This window comes from Trichechus manatus, unplaced genomic scaffold (assembly GCF_000243295.1).
Source record: "Trichechus manatus latirostris isolate Lorelei unplaced genomic scaffold, TriManLat1.0 scaffold00040, whole genome shotgun sequence".
NCBI lineage: Eukaryota > Metazoa > Chordata > Mammalia > Sirenia > Trichechidae > Trichechus > Trichechus manatus.
This window is the reverse complement of record NW_004443976.1, coordinates 13,273,899-13,295,614: the sequence shown is the minus strand read 5'-3', so window position 1 is coordinate 13,295,614 and position 21,716 is coordinate 13,273,899. Positions and strand designations below refer to the sequence as shown.

Here is a 21,716-nt window from a genome sequence, read left to right as displayed (position 1 = left end):
GCCCCACCACTCCCCAGTCGGACCCTCACCAGTCGCTGCTGCTCCAGCAGAAGATCAGCTTCTTCCTTTTCCTTCCGGTACTGATTCTCCAGATCCTGCAGCCTGGGTTGAGTAGGAAGGAAAGGGAGAGCTGTGTGGGATTCAATGAGGTGAAAGGGGGAGGCTGGGGGTTGGGGGCCTGCCAGGGACAGCCCTCGAGGACCATGGGGTGTGAGCGCCCTTCCTCGTACCTCTTCTCCATCTCCAACTTGATGTCAATGCCTTGTTGCTCCAGCAGCTCCTTCTGGGCAAAGTTCCAGTCGACAGGCTCAGAGGGCGGTCCCGGGGGTGGGGGAACCCCTCGTTCCCGCTCCAGCCGTGCCTGCTCCGGGTGATTGAAGCGGAAAACATGGTTCTTGCCCATCACAATCCTATTCCCTGGAGATGGGAGGAGGGAAATGTGGACTCGCTCCCCCACAGTAGCAAACCCATCCCCATGTTCAAGGCGTACAGAACATTAGCCCCAAGTCCCAGGGCCCTGACGCCCTCTCTCCTGTCATCCCAAGTCTGAGGGATGTCAGAGCCAAGCACTCTCCTGACTCACCCCAGAAACCACCCCGTCCCTGACAGTCAAAGGAATCAGGAGAGCCCGACATCCTTTTCCCATTTCTCTAGGGCAACAAGTGGACCCCAAACCTGACCCCTTTTTCTTCACTTCCCAGTTCCTTCTTCATATCCCCATGCCATTTCCTATTTATTTGGGGGTCGGACCCTAGGATTCGCCCAGAAAGCTCTGCCTGGGACTTCCTACATACAGCCACACCCCCAAACCCTCATGCCATGGCACTTCTACCTGACTTCAGCACCAGTGGCTCAGTCACCAGCTTCCCGTTAACATATGTCTCGGCTCCTTCACATGGCTCCAGCGTGACCACCACTGAGCAGAGGGAGACAGGAAAGGGAAAGATCAGACCGCAGGGGAAGGTGGGTTACAGTCAGACTCCCATCTTGCATTAACCCCCAAGAAACATACATGCACTACCAGTCTCACCCCCAGTACCTGTCGGGGTGCCATGGCCCCTCTGGTGGCAGGCAGCACAGAAAGGAAGAGCAGAAGGAGGGTTAGAGCCCCAACTACAATTCCCAGAAGCCTTTAGAGTGGCTCCCTACTCACCCACCACCACCATCCCCAGTAGCAGCTTGGAAAACCAGTAAGTCTCAGAGGGCTTCATCCCTCATGTCCAACTGGTCAGCAGGACCTGTCATTTCTGCCTTCCAGATGTCCATTCCTTCCTTTCCAATAACATTATCCCTGACTGGACCTGATTTCTCCAGGAGGCTCCTAGCCAATCCTCTGTCTCCATGCCTCTTGCAAACAGCTACCTGACTAATACTGTCAAACCACAGTTAGCATATCACTGCTTCACAAGATAAAATCAACCCAACCCAAACATGTATCCAGTTGCTCCTCTGCAAATTACTGAGCCTGTCACTTGCTGGGGACACAAAGGTGCATGCCTTTGAGGAGTGGTGCCTGCTGTCATGGAACCCATTGCTGTCAAGTCGATTCCAACTCACAGCAATCTGACAGGATAGAGTAGAACTGTCCTATAGGGTTTCCAAGGAGCAGCTGGTGGATTCATACTGCTGACCTTTTGGTTAGCAGTCAAGCTCTTAACCACTGAGCCACCAGGGCTCTGCTGTCATGGAGGAATCCCTGTATCCCAAAGACCCAGATGCTGCAACTTCTTAGCTAAGGGACACTGAGCCAGTCACCTAACTGCTGTGAGCCTCTGTAAAATAGGGTAACGAAATCTTCCTTTATAGAGTTGCTGGAAGGCTCAAATACAAGCTCTTGGAGGTGACTTTTCAGCTAAATAACAAATTGGCTCATAAACTATATCACCATGGGTCATATGCTCTTTTAAAAAAACAAAATCTCTATCAGACCAAACAGTCAACATTTACCCTAAAGTGTAGATTCGGGGGAGGAGCGGGGAGGGAAACTGGATTAATGGAAATGGAATAACCAGAACGGAAGAACGGAGAATGTTGACACAATGTGGAAAACGTAACCAATGTCACTGCAGTATGTACAGAAATTGTCAAATGGGAACCTAATTTGCAGTGTAAACTTTCACCAAACACTCTATTTATTTAGAAAATGATATGCAAAAGTGAGTTTTTATTACTATTTATATTAAAGTAATAAACACAGAAACCAGAATTAATTGTAACATAAGGCAGTGTGGTATTTCTAAACTATGGGCACTAATAATGCCATGGGAGTACAAAGAAAGCAGAGAAGAACTCAGTTTAGGGGCAGAGGACTGGAAACGATTATGTGAAACAATTATGTGAGCCAACACTTGAAGGGAGACTTGGATTTCAATGGTCAGAAATGATGGAGAAGAGAAAGAAGACAGAGAGACAGCTAAGGGCATCACCATGTGCCCAGGGAATAGCAAAAGAAGGTGGCTGTAAAGGCTGTTTATCCCTACCCTTACTTCGTTATTTCCCACCATGCCCAAAATGCATTCATTCATTCCACAAATATACTGAGCCCCTACTATATGCCAGGCACTATCTTAACCCACAACAAACCAAACCAAATCTGTTGCTGTTGAATCGATTCCAACTCACAGCGACCCTACAGGACAGAGTAGAACTGCCCCATAGGGTTTCCGAGGCTGAAATCTTTATGGAAGCAGACTGCCACATCTTTCTCCCATGATAATCAGGTGGTAGGTTTGAACCGCTGACCTTTCGGTTAGCAGCCAAATGCTTAACTACTGTGCTACCAGGGCTCCTGGCACTATCTTAGGTCCTGGAAATACAGTAGAGATAAACAAAAATCCTTGCTCTGAGAGTGCGTACCTCTGGCTGGTAAGACAGACAATAAACAATAAGCAGATAATCTAAGAGGAGGCAGGTGTTATGACAGGAAGGAACCTGAGGCCAGGTGAGGAGATGAGTGCCCAGCCTGGCCAGGACAGCCCTCTATGCGTCCATGAACCCACAACAATCTGTATTGAGGTAGCACCAGGCAGAGCTGACATCCTGCGTTTGAATCCAGTTCTGCCATTTTCTAGCTGTCTGGTCTTGGGCAAATCACCTAAGCCCTGAGAACCCTGGTTCCCTCATCTGTGAGCCATGTGAAAACGTGAAGGCACAAGGTAAACGCTTAGTAAGTAATAACTGGTGTTCTACTTCTAGACCTCTACCCATGTTGCTCTGCTGCCTCCCAGCCTGTCTTGGGTAAAGTCTTAAATCTGCCATAAGAACCAAAAAATTAACCGTTACCATAGAGTCAACTCCAACTCATGGTGACCTCTTGTGTGCTAGAGGAGAGCTGTGCTCCACAGAGTTTTCAATGGCTGATTTTTCTTAAGTAGATTCCCAGGCCTTCCTTCTGAGGTGCCTCTGGATGGACTCGAACCTCCAACCATTCAGTTAGCAGCTGAGCGTGTTGTTTGCACCACCCAGGGACTCCACAAAAACAGAGGCCCCAAACTGACTAAATCTTTACAGCCCCCACCTGTGAGGACAGAATTGCCAGCTGCTTTTACTACGATGTAACAGTTTCACATGTGTCTGTCTCATCTCTCCAAACTCTATGAACCCCTTGCGGGTGGGCTTGCACCAGAGGCCTTGGAGGGCTCTGTTATCTCCCCTAGCACATGGCTCGAGGTAACTGCTGAACAGAAACTTGGCAATAACTCACTGGGCTAAACTGATTCAATACCTTTTAGCCCCCAATTGCAGAAGCTTTGCTACCACCAGGGACTTGAACCAGACCAGAATAACTGTGTTAATCTGCTGACCCTGAACCAAACTGAAACCCAACAGGCATATTTTAAACCTGAGCTGTAAGCTACCCAATAGTATTTTTCCTGCCCATGCATGCCCATCGCCCTTTCCTCTAAGGTGTTAACTTAGGCACTTCTTCTAGATTTTGGAGGCACAACAAACACACAGGGTCTGTTGGATGGAGAGCTCGGTGTGTAACATGTCCTGCCTCCCTGCCCTCCCTTCCCGGCTCATTTACATACAGCTGAACTTCATCTGCACCTAATTGGACCCAGATCATTCTGTTTTTTTTAAACGACTGACCCAGGACAAAATGATGACCTCAAAATACGCCTGAACCACGTTTGGTGTTGTCTTATTGACAGGTCAGACAGGCTACTACCTTCACCCTGAACCAGGTGCCCTCAAGTCGACTCTAACTCATGGCGACCCTGCGTGTGTCAACTGTGCTTCACGGGGATTTTTGTTTTGGTTTTTTGGTAATTTATTTTGTTGTTGTTGAGATACACACAGCAAAAACAAACACCAATTCAAGTTTCTACATGTACAACTCAGTGACACTGATTACATTCTTCAAGTTGTGCAACCATTCTCACCCTGCTTTTCTGAGTTGTTCCTCCCCCATTAACATAAACTCACTGCCCCCTCAGGTTCCTATCTCATCTTTTGAGTTGCTGTTGCCAATTTGATCCCGTATAGATAGTTCTTAAAAGAGTATAATGCTCAAGGCAGATATTCTTTACCAGCTAAGCTAAACTATTGTTTGGTTTTGCAAAGACTTCAGGGGAAATTTTTGGTTTAACCTTTAAGGTTTAAAGATTATTTTGGGGCAACAGTTTCAGAGGTAAATCCAGCCTCCATGACTCCAGAAATTCTGGATTTCATGAGAATTTGAAATTCTATTCTACATCTTCCCCCTTTTGATCGGGATTTTTCTATAGAATCTTTGATCAAAATGTTCAGTAACGGTAGCCAGGCACCATCCACTTCTTCTGGTTTCATGACAAAAGAGGCAGTTGTTCATGGAGGCAATAAGCCACACATTCCATTTCCTCTTCCTATTCCTGAATCTCCTTCTTCCTCTGTTGTTCCAGGTGAATAGAGAACAATTCTTGGGCCTTGGATGGCCACTTGCAAGCTTTTAAGACCCCAAGTACTACACAATGAAATAAGAGGTAGAACAGAGGCACTAAACACGTTATTAGGCCAATTAACTGGGATGTGCCACAAAACCATGACCCTAAACCTCCAAACCAAGGAACCAAACCCCATGAGGTGTCTGGCTGTACAAAAGCAGTCTCAGCAGCTACTTTTTTTTTTTTGTCATTGCTATATCGATCATACAACTTTTGGCAATTCAACTTTTTATAGGTGTACAACTTACTGAAAGCAATTACATTAATTGCCTGTGCAACCCTACCCTTAATCAATGCAATTTTTCCTTCACTATAAACTGAAACTCGGTACCCCATAAGCAGTAGCCACTCGCCTTTTCCCCTCCCTCCTACCCCTGGTAACCACTAATAAACTCTGGTCTATAAACATTTGTCTCCGCAGGGTTTTCAGTGGCTGATTTTTTGGAAGTAGGTCACCAGGCATTTCTTCTGCTTCCACTCTTAGGGCTTATGACTCCTAACAGCTTTTGCTGCTCTGGCCATATAAGGGCTAAAAGTCTCTGAAAGTTTTAGAACCAGAAGGATACGTGGACCAATCAACTCCCAAAAACCTTTGCTACCATAGCTGGATAGAAGCAGGTTTTCCATAGAGATAAACTCAGATATTCCACTAAAACAAATACAGGTTTTCATAAAAAATGACCAGGGTGCTATTCTAGGCTAAAGGAATCAAGGAGGAAAGTGGGAATTTCCTCTTCACCAAACTCTCACTTCTGGTGCACCATACTGTTTTGTTATTGCCTCAGGGACCCTCACTACTCTCTGACCACTGCAGTGGCCTACACCCTCAGGGTGGGCTCAGATAGCCAGGCCCCTGGAATCCCCCCACTGCTTACCCATCAGCTAGAAGCCCCACTGAGGGCAAGGACGCATCATCTCTTTACATGACCACACTCCTCAGTGTCCGGCCCAGGCCTCTGTGTTCAGTGTTGGGAGGTGGAACACAGGGTGTCTGGCCACTCCACTCTCACCCCCTCAGCCATTACCTTCTCCGTCCACCTGAGGGATGCTCCGGAACAGGCAGTGTTGCTCCCGAATGAACTGCCCAGTCAGCTTGATGTCCACATCCACCTGGCCAACCCTGGGGAAGCAACACCAATATTTTCTCAGTGTGTGTCAGGCATTTGCCAAGCCTGTCATGAACCTGAGTTCATCCAACTCAATGAGCCAAGCATCATTACTCCTACCTCACAGATAAGGAAACTGAGGCTCAGAGAGGTGAAATAACTTGTCTAAAGCCTCACAGCTGAGCAGTGATGAAGCTGGGATGAGAGCCCAGGTCTGCCTGACTCCAAAGCCCATGTTCCTAAGTCATCATGTTATACAACAAAGGGGAAGTGTTTGGAGATTCCAGGTCACTCATGGAAGGGAACCTGTAGTGGGATGGGTGCTCTAAGCAGGGGCCCTTCCATCCATCCTTAGAGCTAACCACCCAGAGCGCTTACTCTCTACCCTCAACGATCACCAAGGATGGCCAAACGCCTGTGGTGGGAGGGAAAGGGCCCTCATCCCTTTACTACAGGAAGTGACCCTGGAGGCACTGAGCCCCAGGGGTTCATTAGCATCAGCCAGTGAAGCTGCCTGTCCTCAGCTGCCACGTGTATACTGCCCTTCCACAACAAGGGTCTAGGGCCATGTTTCCTTTCTCCCTCCCCCGGGGAGAGTCCCACCGAAGGACGCCAAGGCAACGGTGTTAGGGGCTAGGAATGAAGTGGTCTAAAAAGTTTCCGACCAACTCTCCGGACCCAGTAAGTCAGGAGCTCTCCCCGCAAGTACTGGATTGGTTTGGTCCCAGGAGCTGTCTCACCCTAACCAAATGAGTGGGTGGAGGCAGGACAGCTGCTGGGCGGGCAGGCTCAGCAACCTCCCAAGAAGCCCAGAGAGCAGGAAGGGCTGTGGAGCAGCTTTACAGAGATCTGTGTTGTCTCCAGCGAGGTCACAGGAAAGGGAGTCACCATTGTGGCTGTCCCTCTGCAACCAAACTCCAAAGGGAGAGGCTACCTCACGGGCCACTGAGCAGACAATACCTGGTGATGCCATCTTTGATGTGGTAGAGCAGACATTCCGACATTAGAGGGTCTTCGTTCAGGTTCACCAGATGGGGAGTCTGAGGGGAAAGATAGGCGTGGTCAGGGGAAGGATCATAAAATCCAGCCGGGGGTGCCACCAAGAGGAAGGGAGGGAAGGAGCTTCAGTAGACATCTCTCCTTGTTCTAGCACTGCCTGCCGCTCCCCCTTCCTCTTGCTCGTGGAGAACTCTCCTGCCCTCATTATCCCCTCTGCCCTGAGGAACGGCTTTGGTTCCCACCTCTTAACTTATACCCATTTTGCCAACCAATCACCTTGGCCTGACCCATGCTCTCCTCATATACAACAGGGCCTACAAAAAACACCCCCTCCCAAGTCAGCAACTTTCCCAGGGCCGTTTCTGTCAGAAGCACCTCAACCCACCAGTCCCCCTGACTGGAAACCTTGGAATCCACCAAGGATTCCTCTTCTTTCCCTATATCCCCTCTGTCCCCAGGTCCCATCATTCCTTCCCTCCAAAACATATCTTGCAAGTTCTGGAGAGTAAGACGGGACTGGTACTTCCACCTTTCACTGCAACTTGAACTTCTTATGAGTACGTATGACTTTTATAATTATAAAAACTATCACTGCAATTCAGAAGCAAACAAACCTGTCTCACACCAGACTCCCGCACTCCCCTCAGCCACTGCCCCTCCCCAGGCCTGCTTCACCTGTGCCCAGATCACTGCAGCAGCTGCCTAGTGCTGTCCCTGCCAAATCTGCTCTGCCCAATTCCCTCCCTCACACCTGCCTGATCACAATGCTGCTCCACAATGAAAACAGCTCCTTCCCATCCCCAAAAGTATCTTTTCCTGACCTGTCTGTCCTGATATCCCCGCCCTCCGCAGGCATGTTACTCTGAGTAGCACACAAGCCTTGTTCCTACTACAGCCCCCTCAGGCATGGGCTGCCACATCTGCTGCCTCAGCCCCATCTGTCCACCCTTCTCTGCACCACCCAACCTCAGGTGGTGCCTGACTTCCTGCCATCTCCACGGTCTCCTAGCTTCCTGCTCACACCACACCATGGCCATTTCATTGCTTCTCGGCTCAGACTTCTCCAGCTGGCACCCATGCCTGCCTGACTTGAGCCCTGCTTCATACCCCAGCCTCCCAGAGCCTCCCCGTCAGGGTCCAGCCCCTTTCCCGGCCCCTCTCTCCTCCTCGTGCTCCCACCCAGTGAACCGTTGAGCAGTCACCCCAGAAAGAGGCCTCCTGCATCCTGACCTAGACCTCTGCCTGGAACAGCCTCCCTCCCCGCTCCACTCTCACCCCTGCCTGTCAAAATCATTCATTTCCTTCACACCCCTCACAGTCTGTCTCAAATGCCGCTTCCTCCACGAAGCTTTCCTAAGCCCTCCAACTGAACACAAGATCCCCTGCCTCTGTCCTTCAAGGATTTACTGTGGGCTTTCTACATGCAAGACGTGACGTGCTGGGCGGGGCCCAGAGAGGAGTCAAACCCAGGCGCTGCTGTCCCGCCAGTAAGGAAACCAGAGTCAACCTGAGCAGACAAGAGTTGGCGTGGAAATACTTCGACAAGTGAGAGGCTGTTCCTCAGAAAAGCGTTTCTGATCTTTTCACTCCCTCACACAGTTCACTTGCTCACTCATTCACTTGCTTCTGAGAGCTGAGTGTCACCGTATTCTGGGAGGGGCTCCCATGAGTGCTCAGGGGGATCAGGAGAACTCTGTGGAAAAGACAGCACCTGAGCTGGTCACTGAAGATAAGGAGAACGTGGATGTGCAGAAGGAAGCGGGAGCCAGACAGAAGGAAGAGTGTGAACACAGCACAGAGGCAGAAAGCACTGCGTGCAGAGGGAGAGGAGCCAGTAGTTGGGCCGAGCGTTTCTTTGGTCGCCCGCCCTGCACAGTGAGCCTCAGGATGAAATGTGCATCCATGTGTCTGCCCCTGACCCCAGCACCCCAATGCCTCTCCTGCTCCCAAAGGATGCTCAGGCTTCCTCCCCACACTGCACTGTCAGGCCTGCTCAGGGAAAGCAACACTGATGAGCACCGGGAGCTGAAAGGGATCTGTCCCTGGGGAGAAGGGACATGATTTAGGGCAGTGTTTTTCAATCTTTGCTCAGTCCCAAGACTCTTTGTTCCCATGAAACCTTACCTAGAAGTCCAGTCCGTAAAGCAGATAAGCAGAGAGCTGCTCAGGTCGAGGCTGGGGGAGGGACCCAGAGTCTGCTCTGGCCTCTCCCCTTGGCCCCTGGAATGAAGTTCCCGAGCCAGGTTTGAAAATCTCTGACTTAAGAAGTCCTTAGGCTTGGTGGAGGGGTCTCCACAAGAGGGGGAGCTTTCCCTAAGGGTCTTTGCTCTCTTCAAGACAAACTGTAGCTTTTCCCCTAGGACTCAATTCCCCATCCGACAATTCCCGGGTTGGAGCCACCCCCACCAAACCTGTCTCCTGAATAAGTCTAACACCTCTCCCCTCTGAAATACCTTTTAAACTATTAGAACTATGCTCATCCTCACTACCTTGAGAAAAATGTAAGATTAAACTACTCTAGGACACTTTTTTCATCACTCAGATTGTAAAGACCAAAGAGTCTCATAATCCAGGATGTTGATGAGGGTGAGGGAATGCTGTATGTTGCTCTTGGGAGTACAAACTGGTATGTTTGTAACCTCTTAAATGGCTACCATTTGATCCAAAATCTCCACTTCTAGGAATCTGTTCAACAGACAAGACACCTATTTATAAGATTATCCATTGGAGCATTATTTGTAGCAGCAAAGAACTGGAAAAAACCTAAACATCCATCAGTAGGAAGCTAATTAAATTATCCCGCATCTATACAATGGAATACTCTACCACTATGAAAAAATGAGATAGCTGTTCTTCATGCTGATATAGACAGAACTCCAAAACACCGTTACATGAAAAAAGGAAGGTGAAGGATGTGCAACCACTATTAAAAAGGAAAGATGTCTGTGTGTGTGTGTGTATGTCTGTGTGTACTCATATAATGAAACCTGTGAGAGCTGAACTCAACCGGACTGCCTTGTTTTCCCGGGTCTCGCAAGTTTTCCACCTTTGACAGGGTGTAGTCTTACCACTTTTCTGTTGCTCGTTTTAGTGGAAGATATTTGAGTTTTCTTTCTCTGATAGGTTTCTGCCTGTATTACACAGGTTCCGCCTTTCTCAGGTTCCAATGTATAATTACACATAACACATGACTGTATATGACCAGACTCTCCCTAGAACACAGGAGGCACTCAGAACGGAGGCCACCTCTGGGAGGGAAGCCTGGGGGTGGGAAGGAAGGAGGCTTACTTTCCACAGTACACACGTTATAGCACTATTTGAATGTTCTCTCTGGTGTGTATTATGTTTTCAAAAAGAATAATTAAAAACAAAACAGAAACTCCCTCTTTTGCTCTGCGCTTTAGCAGGTGGGATCTCCTGGGCAGAGCAAGCCCTCTCAGGAAGAAGCTCCCACCCACCACTTTTCCAACCCCTTTCTGCCTTTTCTCCAACCCTGCAACTGCAGTGGAAACGCCTAGGAGCCAGGCACTCCAGGGGCTTCAGTTATGCTGAGAGTCATTGGCAGCCCCTCTTCTCCCCTAGATCCAGCTGGGTCCCAGGAAGGGCTAGCTCCCTCAGAACTTCAAAGCCCTGCGACCCAGCCTCCTCGGACCAGGGCCCTCATGCCCAGTCCGCCACTCTCAACCATCCACCCACAGCTCTCTCGCTGCACCTCTGCTCTGGCAAAGCAAGCCCCTCTCCTCTTTTCAGATCCCTGTTCAATGATCCCTGCTTGCTCAGTTGCCCAGATGGACCTGACCTTACAAAATACAGAGCCGGGCACCTCTGCCAGGCAGCCCCCAGTGATGCTGTCTGCTCCAGAGCACAGTGGATCTAAGGGCCTGATCCTACTCTGCTTTGTACCATGGACCAGACAAGATTGGTTGGTGCTCCTGTGGGACTGGAAGTTCCTGCTCTGCTCAAGTGGCCTCCACATCATCCATTCATTGGGATGTACCGGTACAGCTGTGCCAGCTGTCCACAGCTTGCATCCATTCTGACTGGTCGGGCCCTGCGCCATGCTGGTCGTTAAATATTCTGAATTGAGCTTGGCCACTCCTGTCCTGCTTCCTTCCTTCCTCTCAGCACATGCTACACGGCAGGCAGGTACCAGACACTGGGGTTCCCCGCCCACCCTGAGGACTGCCCATGCATCCCGTGGTTGCTTAGTCTAGGATCTCCCTGCTCCTCTTGACCCCCGCAAATCCAATTCAGCTCTCAGACTCCACTTTCCAAACTGCCTTCTGCAGGAGACCCCTCTCCAAGTATCTGCAGGCCACACTGATGCTTCCATCTTTAAACCCCTCACTGCATTCACAATCACCATCTTACAGTTCGGTGCCTACTCCTCCTCTACTGCCTTTAGAAGTTTTGTCTTCCCCAGTCATCCTTCTAAAAAAATTTTTTTAGCTTTCTTTTTTGAGTAGGTGATACATGCACTGGGTACAAAGTTCCAATGATACAAAAGACTATATTGTGAATAAGTCTCTTGCCCATCCCTCAATGGTGCAAACAGTTAACATGCTTGGCTGCTAACCCAAAGACTGGAAATTCAAGTCTACCCAGAGGCACCTTGGAAGAAAGGCCTAGCAACCTACTTCTAAAAAATCAGCCACTGAAAATCCTACGGAGCCCAGTTCTACTCTGACACATACGGTGTCACCATAAGTTGGAATCCACTCAATGGCAACTGGTTAACTGGTTCTCCTTCTCTCTAAAACTAACCACTATAACCAGTTTCTTAAGAATCCTTCAGAAATGAATTTTATACATGAACCAACAAACATACATCTGTGAGTTCGTGTTTGTAAAAACTATTCTAAGCAGCTCTTGAAATCCGGCTAAGGGCAGGGATCCTGCCATCCTCAAAGAGTCCCTGGCCCCAGGCACTTCATATGCACTGGCTCTCTGGGTGATGCAAATGCATGGAGGGAGCAGGCAGGGGTAGTTGGACAACAGAGGAGGTAGAAGAGGAGGGAACAGAGATGATGGAAAGACAACTCAGAGACCTCCAGAGGAGAGACCAGGATTAGAACCCACCACCCTGCCACCTCCCCAACCCTCTTCTCTAAGGATCCAGAGTTCCCTCCTCACCCAACCCCTCACTCACCTTCTTTGGAGAGAAGACGCCTACGGTTCCCCCGTCCTCCCGCACGGCCACCCCCATCTCAGCCAGCAAGGCTTCTCTGTGGGGGAAGGAGAAGCAAACATTGGTCTTATCATCGTGACCCCCGGCCTCCTTCCCTGGATGGGGCTTGACTTTTCCTCCCCACCCTACTCCTTCTAGGCCTCAGCTGTTGGCCCCAACCCCTCACACCTCTCCATCCTCAGGGCTTCCGTCTTGCGCAGCTTCTCCTCCCAGGTCTCATTCAGCTCGGCTATAATCTTCTCTGTCTCCTGGGGACACAAGGACGGACAGGGATCAGGACAGTCTGGGACAAGCATCTACCATGCGGCCATGCTATTGCTGGAATTCTTCTTGCTCTGTAATCCCTGGCTTTGGAGAATTAAACTTCCAGGAGCCCCCAGACCTCCACGGCCTGGCAAGCTCCAGCTTCCCACCTGCAGCCTCTCCATGGCCTCCTCAGGCCCAATCTGGGGCTCCGCACTGGGGGAGAACGATGACTCCAGCTCCCCATTGTGTGCGGGGGGAGACAAGGGTGAAGCTGGGGCAGGAGGAGACGATATAGCTGGCAGAGCACCTCCAGGACCTCCCTCTTCCACCTTCAGGCCTGAGAGGGAGAAAGAGGTAAAAAAGCGAGACTAAGGAAAGACGAAGCTGATCAGAGACACAGTGAAAGCCAGGTGCTTCGCAGAGGACAACTACGTACAGGACCTCAAAAGACATCTGGTCAACCTCACACCAAGCAGGGACTTGCCCTACTGTTGTTGCTATGTACCATTGAGTCGATTCTGATGCACAGCAACCCTACAGGACAAAGTAGAACTGCCCCATATGGTTTCCTAAACTGTAATCTTCACAGGAGCAGATCACCAGGTCTTTTCTCCCATGGAGCGGCTGGTAGGTTCAAACCACTGACCTTTTGGTTAGCAGTAAGGGCTCCTTCCTCCTACTGCTGTTGTTGTTAGGTGCTGTCAGGTCAGTTCTGACTCACTGCAATCCTATATATAATAGAACGAAACACTGCCCAGTCCTGCACCATCCGCACAATTGTTATGCTTGAGCCCACTGTTGCAGCCACTGTGTCAGTCCATTCCATTGAAGAGTCTTCCTCTTTTTTGCTGACCCTCTTCTTTACTAAACATGATGTCCTTCTCCAGAAACTGTTCCCTCCTGATAACATGTCCAAAGTATGTGAGACAAAGTCTCGCTATCCTCCCTTCTAAGAAGCATTTTGGCTGTACTTCTTCCAAGACAGATTTGTTCATTCTGCTCATATTTCATGGTGTATTCAATATTCTTCACCAACACCAAAACTCAAAGGCATCGATTCTTCTTCAGTTTTCCTTATTCATTATCCAGCTTTCTCATTCAATATGAGGTGACTGAAAACACCATGGCTTGGGTCAGGCACACCTTAGTCCTCAAAGTGATATCTTTGCTCTCTAACACTTTAAAGAGGTTTTCTGCAGCAGATTTGCCCAATGCAATATATTGTTTGATTTCTTGGCTGCTGCTTCCATGAGTGTTGATTGTGTATCCAAGTAAAATGAAATCCTTGACAACTTTGATCTTTTCTCCATTTATCATGACACTGCTTACTGGTCCACTTGTGAGGATTTTTGTTTTCTTTATGTTGAGATGTCATCCATACTGAAGGCTATAGTCTCTGATCTTTACCAGTAAGTGCTTCATGTCCTTTTTACTTTCAGCAAACAAGGCTGTCTCATCTGCATATCTCCAAGTTGTTAATGAATCTTTCTCCAATCCTGATTCCACATTCTTCTTCATATAGTCCAGCTTTTTGGATTACTTTCTCAGCATACAGATTGAATAAGCATGGTGAAAGGATACAGTCCTGGCACACAAATGGGCATCCAGTCTCTGTCTGTACCCCTGCAGGGATGGAGAGCTCATTTTTGAACAAGCCAGTTCCTTCCATTGAGCTGAAATCTGCCTCATGTTTCTACTTCTGCCCCAAGGGACAAAAGATACTACACTGCATTTTTCTCTGCATGACAACCCTTCATATATTGGAAGGTAGAGATCGCATCTATCTTACCCTTCTCTAGTCAAGAACTGACACCCTTATTCCCCGTCCTGCTTCCTACATGTTCCAAGCCCCTCAGCGCCCTGACTGCCCTCAACAGGATGGACCCCAAGACTGAATGAAGAGTCCATACTGGACCTGGCCAACATTGGTTATACATCTTTTCATATGGAAGCTGCTTTGTATTAGTGAGGCTGAGCATTACATTTTAAAACTATTCCACTGCTGACTTTTGTTACGCTTATGATCAACCAATGAGCCCTGGTGGCGCAATGGTTAAGAGCTTGGCTGCTAACCAAAAAGTTGGCAGATCGAATCCATCAGCCGTTCCTTGGAAACCCTATGGGGCAGTTCTACTTTGTCCTATAGGGTCATTATGAGTCAGCATCATCATCATCATCATCCACAGCAATGGGTTTATGGTCAACTAAAACCCTGGCGTTTCTACAAGAACTTCTGCTGAGGCAACTGTCCCACAAGCCTATTCGTAACAATTCATTTTTTTGAATCATAAATGTAAAACTTGACATTTATTCCTGCTTCTATCATTTTATTAGTTCCAGGAGCCTTTCAAAGTCCCTCTGAACCCTAACTCTCCACGGAGAATCAGTCTTTCCCAGCTTTGTTACATCTAAAGATGTAAGAAGTCCCATCCATGTCATCCATGTCACTGAGCACATGAAGGGCTTCATAACGGGTGGTCCCTCCCTGGCGCCAGAACTGAGAAAAGGCAAGTGAGGAGGGACACTGCTAAGCTGCCCCTCTCCTGGAACCCATACCTCCCAGGGCGGAGGCCGAGAGCCCCTGAGCCATCAGCAGTTCCCGCAGCCGGGCCACCTCCTCCTGCAGCTCTCGGATCAGCCGAGCATTCGGGTCCTCGTTAATGATGGCATTGCAGCGAATCTGCTTGGTGCGGTCAGCATACCTGGGGTGAGGAGGGAGGGCCAGGATGGGTGAGGCCCACAGGGGAACCCTTGGTCTGTGACCTATTTCCCTTTCTCCCTCCCAGGTCTCAAGATATTGGGGCAGGGCAGGGTCCACCCCATCTCATGCACAAGGTCTGGGGTAACCGGCCTCTGAGTTCCCAGCACTTTTTGTATGCTGCCCCACCCCTGCCAGAGCCTGAAGCCCCACCTGAGGGTGCTAAGAGTCTCCTCGTAGTTGATGTCAGCGGGGCTCAGGGCTGCAATCATTGCTGTCCGCGAGTTCCCACCTACGAAGGGAGAGGAGAGAAAGGCTTTAGCACGGCTAGTTCCTAAGAAAAGTCAGACTGCATCACGGGGTCAAGTGAGCCTCAGTGCCCAGGCAGGGGTCTGACAGGGTCCCTGTCTGAGGTAGGGTGAAGCTAAGAGTTGTGGACCTAACCATGAAATCTGGGGGCCAGAGTGAGGGGAATGGGGTCAGGGACATGAGATGGGTGGGGAGTCACAGAGCAGTGGGGGGGATGAAGTCAGCCATGGGTGTGGGTCAGAGGGGTCACAGGCAGCCACGTCAATGAGGCCCTTGGCTGGGCAGTGGGGGCGCAGCCTTGATCTCAGCATCGGGAAGTCCTTGACAGATGTTCCCTGGGGCAGTTGTCAATGGGACAACTGAGGAATTTGGGATTCTAGAGTGGCAAGGGGATTTGTCAGATAAACCAAAAGGAGTTAGCTGGATGGCAGCAGGGTCAGCAAAGACAGAGAGGAGGAGCTTCTCACCCAAATTCTCCTTGAGCAGCCAGGTAAGCACAGAGTCCCTGTAAGGGATAAAATCCGACTTCCGCTTCTTGGATTGCTGGGGATGGAAGGGGGAGGGGGGTCAGGGTGGGCTACCGCCCTTGCCCCCTTTCCCAGAGCCCCTTCACTCCCTAAGCCCCAGGCCTTACCATATCCGCAAGGGCTGAGATCACCTTCCCTAGAGTCGTCAGGGACTTATTGATGTTGGCGCCTTCCTGGAAAGGAATGACAAACATGAGGAATGAGAGCCTCCTCTCCCAGCTGAATCCACTTCTCCAGCCTCCTCTCTCGACCAGTCCCGGGTCACGAGAGACCTCGCACACAGCCCCGACACTTCTGCACTAGGCCTCCTCACCTTCAGGCGCATACCCCGGGCCCCCGAGGAGTCGGCCCGCTCACTCCCAGCAAGGTCCACCAAACTGATCTTACTAACCTGGGGGTCAGAGGAAAGAGGCAAGAGGTGACTGGACTCAGTGGGGGATGGGGCAGGGAAATCAGGGGAATATCCAGCAAGAATTTGGGTAATTGGCAAGGGAGACAACTCAAGAGGGGATGAGGGAAAGGATAGAAGAAAAAAATATATAAGGACAAGAATGAGGAGCTGGCTACTCATTTGTTTGTTGACTTATTCATTTACAAATATTTACATGCCCACTATGTGTCAGGACAAGGGACACGGTGAGATCCAAGGCCTGCCCTGAGAAGTCTAATATGAAGGAGAAACCAGCAAACAAGAGATTGTAGCACACAGATCTGCGGGGGGAAGACAGGGAGCTCTGGAAGTCCAGAGGAGGCAGCCGACCCAGCATGGGCAGGGCGGAGGGACCAGTCCCTTCCATCACATCATCACCCCTGTTGCCAGGTCAGGGTGGGAGGTGGGGGGTGGGCTCCCACCTTCTCCGAGTCCAGCCCAGTGAGCTGGTCATGGCAGCGCTGTGTGAAGACAATGGTGAAGACAGCATGGGAACGGCTGCTGGTCTCATTCATGTTGGTGGCGGCCACGGTCCTGGGGAGGAGAAGGACGGGTCAGGGGGGTCGTCCCTCTCCCTTTCCCAGCCGTGGACCCCCTTTCCCTCCACTCCGTCAGCCTGCCTCACCGCGCCTTATTGCCACAGTCCATGAGGTCAGCAATATCCGCGTAGGAGGTCACAGCCAATTTAGACAGGTCCTGCACGTAGGGGCCCAGAATGGGGTGCTCCCGGACCCGCAGAGAGCCCCGACTCTTGGGGTTCAAGAGGTCTCGTACCCGTTCACAATAGATCTCCATATAGCTCACCTGAGGGAGAAGCAAGTGAGAAGTAACAAAGCTGCAATGACAGTGACAAGGACACTAACTCTAAACTCCACTGGACATGATACAGGTAATTGCAGCTACCGTGTATTGAGCACTATGCACCAGGCACAGTACGAAGCATCTTGCATTTGCTAGCTCATCTGATTCTCCTAACAAACAACCCTAGGAGGTGGGTCCAATCATTATCTCCATTTCACAGATGAACACATTCAGACACTGAGAGATTAAATCACTTGCCCAAAGACACAGTAACTGGCAGAGCCAGGACTGGATCCCAGGCTGTCTGACTCCAGAGACTATCCGCAATCTTACTCAGCTTTCCTGCCTCCCTGCCCAGGGAAACCCCACCCTTCCCACCCCCACCCACACTGAGACCTGGGCTTACCTCCACAGAATAGGACAGCTGGGCACTCTGGTTCTTACTAACACGGGAGAAGAGATCCTCACAGAGCTGAGGGAGCACAGAGACGCACCACTGTAGCTGCAGTTTATGGCACATCTACAGTGCCCGGCACGGGGTCAAGCCCTGTCCCACGGGACCCTGGTTAACCCTTACCCCAAACCTCTGACGGAGAGATCACTGCCATTTTACAAATGTGAAAACTGAACCTCGGAGAGATTCATACTTGCCCAGGGTCACAGGGCTAGCATTCAGTAAGCCAGAATGCAATCCCAAGCATCCTGACTCCAAAGCCTGAGGACAAGACCTTAGGCTGCACAGCCAGAGAGAATTATGATCAACTCTCAGTTATTCACAACTGGCTTTTTCTACAGTCAACATCTTGACTACAGTACACAAGCCTACAGGGGAACTAAGTCCACAGATTACTATGCGGCAAGATCAAATAGTAGTAAGTGGCAGAGCCAGGGTTCAAGTCCAGGGCTCTCTGACTTCAACACCTTAGCTTTTCTCACTAAACCTCACTGTCTTGGGGGGAGGAGAGACCCCCTCCCCAAAGGGCCCTGGGTGTCCAGGTTACAGCCATGCCCTCCATCACATCCCCTATCACTAACAGCCTCAGACAACCAGGTCTCTTCTCTGTAATCCTTAGATCCTGTCTTTGCTCCCCTAGACAGCAGCTGCCGATACCCCTGCCCTGGCTGCCCTGCCAGGTCCCAGGTGTGTACCTGGGGCACGATGCCCTGCTGCCCAGGCTCCTGCCGCCCCATCATGGTGTAGGATTTCCCAGCCCCGGTCTGCCCATAGGCAAAGATGCACACGTTGTAGCCTTCGAAGGCATGCAGCAGCATCTCTTCTCCAATGTCCCGATACACCTGTTGCTGAGATGCAAACTGGGGGTCCTCGGCCTGGGTGGAAGGAAAGCAGAGAACGACAGCAGAGAGCCCTGAATGACTGTGTCCTTAGTTTCTAGGTCCCAAGAGTCCTGCCTCTATCATCGATGACTGCCCAAAGGTCCTGCCCCCGCAACATCATGTCCTAATCATCCCTGAAAATCCTATCTAACTCCCTGCCAGTCCCAATTATCACAAGGGCTTCTGTCTCCCCGATCCTGGTCCAAATCACAATCTAAGGGTCCTACCCACCAACCCCACAGGGATCCTGGTCTTCCCAAAGAACTCCCTGGAGGTCAAGTTCCTAGCAATGCCCCGTCCCCAGGATCCAAATCCCCTATCCCTCATTGTTTAGCTCCTTCCCAGCCCAAAGATCTCACCGAGGTGTGTGACCAGTAGGAGTAGTCGAAGGTGAAGCTTTTGGGGGCATCCTTGCTCTGTTTGGGATTGATGATGGCTGAGGAGCAAAAGAAGGTGAAAAGAGGAAGACCAAAGTCAGGTACTCCCAACCTCTGTCCATACCCCACAAGCCCCTGGAATCCAGGTACCCCATTCCCCACCTCTGTCCTAATTCATTTCTCCCCTTTAATACTCCCCACCCCCTCCAGTAGCCAAAGCTAATTTTGGCTTTCTAGGGCCCACCCCCACTGAGCTGCCTCTCTGGATTGGGCAATGGAGGGCTCCAGGCCAACAGTTCCCCTCCCGGGGGCACAGAAAGGCCAGACTGCCCCAGCCCCGCCCTTACAACTAGCACCTGCTCTATGCCCAGTACTGCTCTGCCCCTCGTCCAGCGTGGTGGGACTGGCCTGTGTGGTGGACCCAGCTTTCCCTGCTGTGCCCAGCTGGGCCCCTGGGACTCACTCACAGGTGGTGTTGCCCTGCATGCTGACCACACACTTGGCATCATGGCTGGTCTCACGGGCGTTGAAGGGCCGAACCCTCACTGCCACTTTCACTGAGGCGCCAGCCATGGCTCCAGATACTCCCACCCTCCTCAGCTGGAGGACAGAAAATGAAAGGGAGGTTAGAGCCCCTGGGGGGGTGCCCAGACATTGCCTCCTAACTTTTTCCAGGAACCAGGCTCCCCACCCTCCTTCCCCAGCTACTCAGCTTTTCAAGGACCCAGTTCCTGTTCCCCGGCCTTCCTCCCAAATGTCAGTCTCCTGAGGGAATCCCAAAGATGTTCCTGCCTCTCTCCCCAGCCATATCCCAGCTCACAGGGATCTGGGCCTTCACCCCAGAGTTACCTGGTGTCCTGGCCCCAGATCAGGGGGGCTGTATCAGTTCTGGCTGCTATCGGCCCTCGTAGGGGGAGCCCCATCCTACACTTGGGGCCTGGCCACGCCAGCTGGGGCTGTGGGGAAGGCCCTGGTTGTGGGGGAAGAGTGGTTAGAAGGTACCTATAGCTCCAGAGGTCTGGGAGGGGGGGCATTAAAAAAGGTTAAGGATGGCTGCTTCTCTGAAATGGCCAAATGCAATGTGAATCCAAGGGCAGCGACGATTATATTTTTATTCTTCATCACTCACAAGCAGACTGAACATTCAGTTAGAGAAGAGAGAGAGAGGCTAGACGGGGGCAATTCAGAGAGAGGGACACATGGCCAGAGACAATGAGGGTGGTGGGAATGGGGACAAGGAAAGGCAGAAAGCCACAGACAGCAAGAAAATGAAGGACATGAGAGAGAAGACAAGATTGAGGTCATACTATGAAAGAAAAAATGGGAAAATAAAAGGAAGAAGAAACAGAGAATATCAAACAGCGATGTTAAACAGGCAGAAGAGGAGGTCTGGGGCAAAAGCTCAAATCAGGATCCCAGCAGGGAGATGAGAGGAGAAAACCCCAAGGACAGAACTTGCCTAAATTCCCCATAGGACCAGCAAGGGAGAAGTAGAAACCAGCTCCCACTTAGGGCCCACACACCTCCACTCACGAGAGAGGGAGAGTCGAGGGGCAAAGTCCGAAGGCTAGAAGTGCAGCCCAGGACTGGGATCCACATGGCCTGCCTTGTGGGCCCCAAACCCCTTGCCCAACCCCCAGCACTTCCTCCCCAGGATCCAGGACAATGAGCAGGGTAGGGTGGGGTCATCCTGTATCCATCCCTACAAACACCCAGGGCTCCTACTGGGGAACCCAGAATACCTGTGGCTTTATGCGAGAGGGGACCCTGAAGGACTCCCTGACGGGAGAGAAGGGAAAGGAAGCCGGCAGTCCCAGCCCCAGCCTGGGGCTAGTGCTATGGCGTCCGCTGCCATGAGGAAGGTGCCAGGCTGGAGCCCAGGAATGTGGGTGATCTGGATGCCCACACCCTGGGAGGAGAGCCTGAGCAGCCTACGCCCACGGACAGCAGGGTGGAGAATTGTGAAGAGGGTTCAGGGATGCCCGGGCTCCTTCCACAGTCCCAAAAGACCCCCTGTCATGCTGGTCCTCACTTCACCAGCCTTCCTGGGCAGGGCACAGAAGGGGCGACGGAGCTGGTCAGTCTCAGGACAGGAAAGAAGTAGCTGAGATCACAGAGGCTGTCTCAGGAAGTACAGTCCTGACCCCCAGGCCCAGGGAAGGGGCATTGGTGGCGACACGCAATGGTAGCGCCGTTGCAGGTTGATGGGTCAGTGAATGGGGTGGCACGGCTGGCGAATAGCGAGTAAAGGAACAGGGGTCAGGGTCAGGGGTCGGTCAGTGGGACACAGGGAGGGGCCCGCGGCTGGGGTGGGGCAAACCCACCCGAAAGGGGGCCTGCGGACACCTGTACCCTGCTCACCCGGCGGTTCTCAAGCAGGCCTCGGCCCCGGCCTCTCTGGGCGGCCATGAGGACCCCGTCCTCCTGTCCAGCCAACTGACGGCCGCCCCGGGCCTGGCACCTCTCTCCGCCTCCGCGGGACAAATAGCACATGATCCCGGCTCTCGCGCGCAGCCGGCCCCCGCCGGGTGGTGCAACAGGGAACCCCGGCTCCTCACCCCTCAATTCGACACATTCCTCGGCGGGCACCTCTTTCCTCCCCTCCCCCCAAGCTCTCACCTCGTCGCGGCAGGGCTCCCGGAGCAGCTCGGGAGAGTGCAAAGGAACAAACTTTCCGGTCAGCGTGGGACGCGAGCCGGGGAGGTCCGGGGCCGATTCAGGGCTGCCCCTGCCCCTCGCCGGGTCCCCGGGCAGCGGGCGGCGGACTTGCGCCCC

General features: G+C 51.5%; 1 protein-coding gene across 1 annotated transcript in view; it reads right to left on the bottom strand.

Moving 5' to 3' along the window:
* The window catches only part of KIF1C (kinesin family member 1C), a 28,514-nt gene extending 6,861 nt beyond the window's left edge, over positions 1 to 21,653 (bottom strand). Inside the window, exons 1-21 of the mRNA XM_004376102.3 lie at positions 21,561 to 21,653; positions 19,791 to 19,911; positions 19,409 to 19,541; positions 18,924 to 19,000; positions 18,379 to 18,558; positions 17,636 to 17,701; positions 17,054 to 17,232; positions 16,851 to 16,962; positions 16,312 to 16,389; positions 16,106 to 16,171; positions 15,939 to 16,014; positions 15,376 to 15,454; positions 15,021 to 15,166; positions 12,632 to 12,801; positions 12,387 to 12,466; positions 12,180 to 12,255; positions 6,992 to 7,071; positions 5,951 to 6,045; positions 833 to 916; positions 231 to 417; positions 30 to 102 (exon numbers count right to left, since the gene is read on the bottom strand). Of these exons, the coding sequence (XP_004376159.1) occupies positions 30 to 102; positions 231 to 417; positions 833 to 916; positions 5,951 to 6,045; positions 6,992 to 7,071; positions 12,180 to 12,255; positions 12,387 to 12,466; positions 12,632 to 12,801; positions 15,021 to 15,166; positions 15,376 to 15,454; positions 15,939 to 16,014; positions 16,106 to 16,171; positions 16,312 to 16,389; positions 16,851 to 16,962; positions 17,054 to 17,232; positions 17,636 to 17,701; positions 18,379 to 18,558; positions 18,924 to 19,000; positions 19,409 to 19,514 (2,010 nt within the window). The 5' untranslated portion in view covers positions 19,515 to 19,541; positions 19,791 to 19,911; positions 21,561 to 21,653. The remainder of the gene's footprint in view (positions 1 to 29; positions 103 to 230; positions 418 to 832; positions 917 to 5,950; positions 6,046 to 6,991; positions 7,072 to 12,179; positions 12,256 to 12,386; positions 12,467 to 12,631; positions 12,802 to 15,020; positions 15,167 to 15,375; positions 15,455 to 15,938; positions 16,015 to 16,105; positions 16,172 to 16,311; positions 16,390 to 16,850; positions 16,963 to 17,053; positions 17,233 to 17,635; positions 17,702 to 18,378; positions 18,559 to 18,923; positions 19,001 to 19,408; positions 19,542 to 19,790; positions 19,912 to 21,560) is intronic.
* Positions 21,654 to 21,716: the final 63 nt, after the last annotated feature.